The 4,901-nt window shown below is 42.5% G+C and overlaps 1 protein-coding gene across 1 annotated transcript; it reads left to right on the forward strand.

Annotated features, from left to right (window-relative positions):
* The first annotated feature begins 182 nt into the window (after positions 1-182).
* On the forward strand, positions 183-1,116 carry ALG2 (ALG2, alpha-1,3/1,6-mannosyltransferase). Its single transcript, XM_009871144.1, has one exon. It carries the CDS (start codon positions 347-349, stop codon positions 1,091-1,093), a length of 747 nt encoding a protein of 248 aa, XP_009869446.1. The 5' UTR covers positions 183-346; the 3' UTR covers positions 1,094-1,116.
* Positions 1,117-4,901: the final 3,785 nt, after the last annotated feature.

Genomic DNA, 4,901 nt, shown 5'->3' on the forward strand with positions numbered 1-4,901 from the left:
CCCGAGGGGCCGAGGTGAAGGAGGAGGTGTAGAAGTCCTGGGCGAGGGAGCGCAGCTCATGGGCTTGTGGAGAGCAGAGAGGGAGGAATGGCTCTCCAGGGCATGGCTTTGCAGCCGCACGTATGTGCCTGCTGCTCTAACGCGGCTAACTAATGTCTCCTCTTGTTCTGCCTCTCCTGGTTTGCACTAGGTGTCTGCTTGTATTCCTGTACTTAGACTGGCCAGAACCCGTAAGAAGGTTTTGTTCTATTGTCACTTCCCTGATCAGCTTCTGACCAAGAGAGAATCTTTCCTAAAGCGCCTCTACAGATTACCGCTCGACTGGCTGGGAGAGTACACAACGGGCATGGCGGGCTGCATTTTCGTGAATAGGAAGTTCACTGCTGGTGTGTTCAAGAACACGTTTAAGTCGTTATCAGATGTGAACCCGGATGTCCTCTACCCATCGCTCAACATCAGTAGCTTTGAAACAGTAGTTCCTGCAGACATAGCTGACATGATACCAAAGAAGAAAAAATTCCTGTTTCTTTCCATTAATAGGTATGAGAGAAAAAAGAATCTAGCGTTGGCTCTTGAAGCTTTGCATGAGCTTCGAGGAAGACTTGATTCTCATGAGTGGAATGAAGTTCACCTCGTTGTGGCAGGTGGCTATGATAAACGAGTTCTGGAAAACGTGGAGCACTACGAAGAGCTGAGGGGACTTGCAGCCAAGCTGAGTGTTAACGACCACGTCACTTTCCTGAGATCTTTCTCAGATGAACAGAAAATCTCTCTTTTTAATAACTCTGTATGTGTGCTTTATACACCAAGCAATGAACATTTCGGCATTGTTCCTCTGGAAGCAATGTATATGAGATGTCCAGTTATAGCAGTTAATTCGGGGGGTCCTGTAGAAACAATCTTGCATAATGTTACAGGATTTTTGTGTGATCCTCTGCCAACGCAATTCTCTGAGGCCATGGAAAAAATTGTGAGAGATCCTCTCTTAAAGGACACAATGGGAGCAGCTGGGAGAGTTAGAGTTATGGAAAAATTTTCCTCGGAAGCATTCACAGAACAGCTGTACCAATACATATGCAGATTAACACAATAAAATTATATTCCCATATTATATTTTACAGCTTCATATCTCTCATTTGTGTGAGGGACTCTTAAGGTGACTGATGAAGAATCCCGGACATCTGAATTTCCGTGTCATGCTGCTCGTGTTGCCTTGTGTCTCTCGTTACAAGGAACAAATAAAATGTCCCACTGTCTCGTTAGAAGGTTAACATTTTCTTGTGGTAGGCTGATCTGCCACTGCATGAGTTCTTTTGTGTACTGTGCCTTGGAAAAAGTTAATTAAATAGCAGTACCTTACTAGGAAATTATTACACATTTTGCTTGACTACAGTATGGCTGATTCAATTTACAAAATGTGGATTTGTACAAATAAGCGGAGCTTAACTTATATGTATTTAAAATGTTCCTCAGTAATTTTTAGATAAAAGAGCTATCTCAGCTGAAGTATGGAGAAAATTGCAAAGTCCAACCAACTATATTCTTAAGAAAAACAGCACAGCAGTGTGAATAGACTATGGTTTTAAAATGATTGACGTTAACTATACCTCTCAGATTGCATCACGTAGTCACACTGGGTGTCAAAAACAAGCATACAAGCGTGTGAGCAGGAGGAAGCTGAGATGAACAAAACCAAGGGCATCAGACTGCCTCAGGCAAAAACATCAGTGCTGAAATTGTACATCTGTAGTGCTTAAGAATGCTGTTTTGCTTCAAGAGTTTCTGGTTTGTAGAGCCTTAAATGATACTTACTTTAACTTTTTGTTCTAATCGGCAGCGCACTTTTTTTAAAAGGTGTTCGTCTGAACCAAGCAGTAAAGATGCTTTATTGTGCCTGTTTTAATGGTAACCCCAGTTTAGCTGGGGGATACTTTTAATTTGATTTTGTGTTTTTCCAAGTGTTATACCTGGTTTTCCTGTGTCTTTATTAGTTGGTTGTTCTGTTTGGTTTCCAGTAACACATTTATACAATCCATAGTTTAAGTCTGAAAGTGGATTGGGTAATTATACAATTTCCTCATTCTTTGAAATCCATTTTTTGTTCTATAAAATGCAGTTTTGTAATCTGAATTCTGTGAGTTGTATTCAAGATCATTTCAGGCATTTTCACATTTAGTCTTTTTGTTGCTTAGGAGAGCAACCCAGGCTTTCCTTTAAAGTAAAATGAACAAAAATCCATGAACAAAGTCCATCGTTTTTAATCAGGAAGTTGGGATGCTTAATGCTTATTCATTATGGATTGAGAACAGGTAGTCCCACAGGCCCTATTTCCAACATTTCTCTGTTCGTGTCAGAACTGGCAAGCCTGAATCTGTCATCTTTCATACCTGTTCCTGTATTTGTGCTCTGTGTCTGCTCCTTAAAGGTTTTCCTAAACATTTGTGCAGCTTTTTTACAGAATGAGTGTAACAATGAGCGACCAAAGGACCTGTAGAGAGAGCAAGCATGAAAATATTTTGTGGTCATTGATGTTAACACCTTCAAGATGTGTTTAGCCTGTGTTTTAAGCTCCAGTTAGAAGGTGCAAAGTGGTTGGAGCCAATTCCTGTGGTTGCTTTAGTTTATGTTACGTTCTCCTCTCCTGATTGCCCTGGAGTTAACCTGGAGCCTAAGGTACAACCTGGCACACAGTGGCCAGGGGTAGCTCCGTTTATGCTCCAGCCTTGGCCTCCAGCCCTTTGCTGAGCCACGCTGCTGGCAGACGCATGGCTAGCCCTGTACCCTGCAGCTCCTGGTGATTTTGTGGGTTGCTCTTGGACTTGAGCTGCCATCTTGCAGTTACCTGGTGATCGCTGGGACTGTCTACAGCATCTGTTACTGTGATTAGCCTGCCCTTCTTGGGTACTGTGCCCAGGTTGGCAACAGCACTGCCCTGTGATGCGATCTCCTTCAGCTTTTGATGGTCATCTCTTGCAGAGCAGCCCAAGTCTTGCTGATTTCTGACAGGTAGCTTGGGCTGTCTCAAGCCCTGAGCTGACTGTCACGGAGCCTGGCCTTCCAGTGCCCCATCCGCTGCCGGTTAGCCACATATTCATGCAGGAAGCTATGGTCAGCACATAGAGGCATGGCACAGCTTTTCCCGATGCTTCAAGATCTTTTGCTCCCCATCTTGAGCAACCCGATTTAGTGAAAGATGTGCCTGCCTGTGGCAGGAGGATTGGACTAGATGATCTCAGATAACATGATAATATGACATATTAGGGAGCAACATGACAATTAATCATAATCCAAAGTCTCCAAGGACGTGTAATATTTCACTTGGAACCATATTAATAACTGTTGAGATTTCTTGTAACCTTTCAAACAAAAAAATCTGGAAAATTAGAGTTTGCAAAACTGAAATATGAGATTGGTTTGAGCCCCATACTGAGCAACAATCCATTTCATATTTCATAGTTTCATAAATTCTAATATTTCCATATTAATTGTGTGATTTATTGTGGTAGAAATGGCAACTGTTCTTTCAGTTGCATCAACAGACTGCCTGCTCTGACTGTCATTTGGTGGAGGTACATGTGAGGCAGCTCTTGTGGCTGTCAGAATTTTGGGTTGGAAACCGGAGTCAGTGATGAATGGCCAGTTACCTCACTCCATAATTTGTTAAGTCTGGCAGACAAGGTGTGGAGAAAAGCAATTCACTCCTCAGTTATATTCTAGGTTCTGGTGGTAGGTCAGGACCACTATTGGTTCTTCTGCTGCCTTAAGAATGTGCTACCACTCCTCAGAGGAAGCTTTGATTTTCAGGTGCTGCTCATCCTAGATGTCATAATTCCTCTCAATGGGTGTGAGCTACCTAGAGGAAAAAAAAGACAGTCATGGATCTGTTCCAGGTTCTGGAACAGTATGCCCCCTATGGCCTAGAGGTATCTGCTTCCACAATGAAATACCAACCAAGGCCTGGGAAGTACTGTGAGGCACACTGTTGTGAAAGCCTGTTTCAGTTCCTTACAAGCTGCTTGTGTTTTTTCCGCCCATAGAAAGTGAAGCCCCTTCCAAGTAGGTGCTGCTATAAGAGACATGACATTGGAAAACCATGCTATGAATCAATAAAGAAGTTTGCAAATTCTTAGAAACTGCACTCTCTCCATGCTAGAAGGCAATGAGCAGAAAACCTGTTTCTCAAGAAGAAACAGACACTATGAGGATCTTGTAATGCTGTTTAGCTCTGACCACTTTCCATTGTTTTGTAAATGATGCATTGCACAGCCTGTTAGAAGACTATGTAGTGGTATTCTTAATATCTTCGTGTTCTGCAGTGCTCAACAGGCACAGACTAGGCCAGGGACCTCTTGATCTGGTTATGGTTTCTTTGTGTTATTTGGATGGTTTCTCCTCCATCACTTTTCCCATTTTCCTTCTGAAATTCATAGAAATGTTTACATTCATAACATCCAGCTACAAGGACCTCCACAGTTTGAAGACCACCTTCTTTGGACTGTTTTGAATCTACCTCCTGCTTGCTTCATTTTAAGCCTCTTAATTTTTCTTTTAGAAGAAACAATGAACAACTAAACCCTATTCATCTTCTCCACACCAGTATAGTGGCAAAGGCCTCCCTTTTTGCTATTCCTTCTCACTTCCTCCCACTGGAAGGGAATTCCATGCTGCCTCCTCAGAGTGCACCTCCTTAGCATGGGATAAGGCAGGACATACAAAGATGATGATTTTTTCCTTGTTTAATGCATCTGCCCTAGGTTACTTCTTGCCAGGGGAGACACAAATGAGGTCCTCTTCAGATCTTTGTAGTTTAGGTGCAGTAATCCTCAGTAATCCTGGGTGAACTGCAGTTTGAAGAATAACATTACATCTGTATAAATTTCTTCAGGCTTTTTTGTTATCTC

The sequence above is a fragment of the Apaloderma vittatum genome, unplaced genomic scaffold (assembly GCF_000703405.1).
Source record: "Apaloderma vittatum isolate BGI_N311 unplaced genomic scaffold, ASM70340v1 scaffold42566, whole genome shotgun sequence".
NCBI classification, from domain to species: domain Eukaryota; kingdom Metazoa; phylum Chordata; class Aves; order Trogoniformes; family Trogonidae; genus Apaloderma; species Apaloderma vittatum.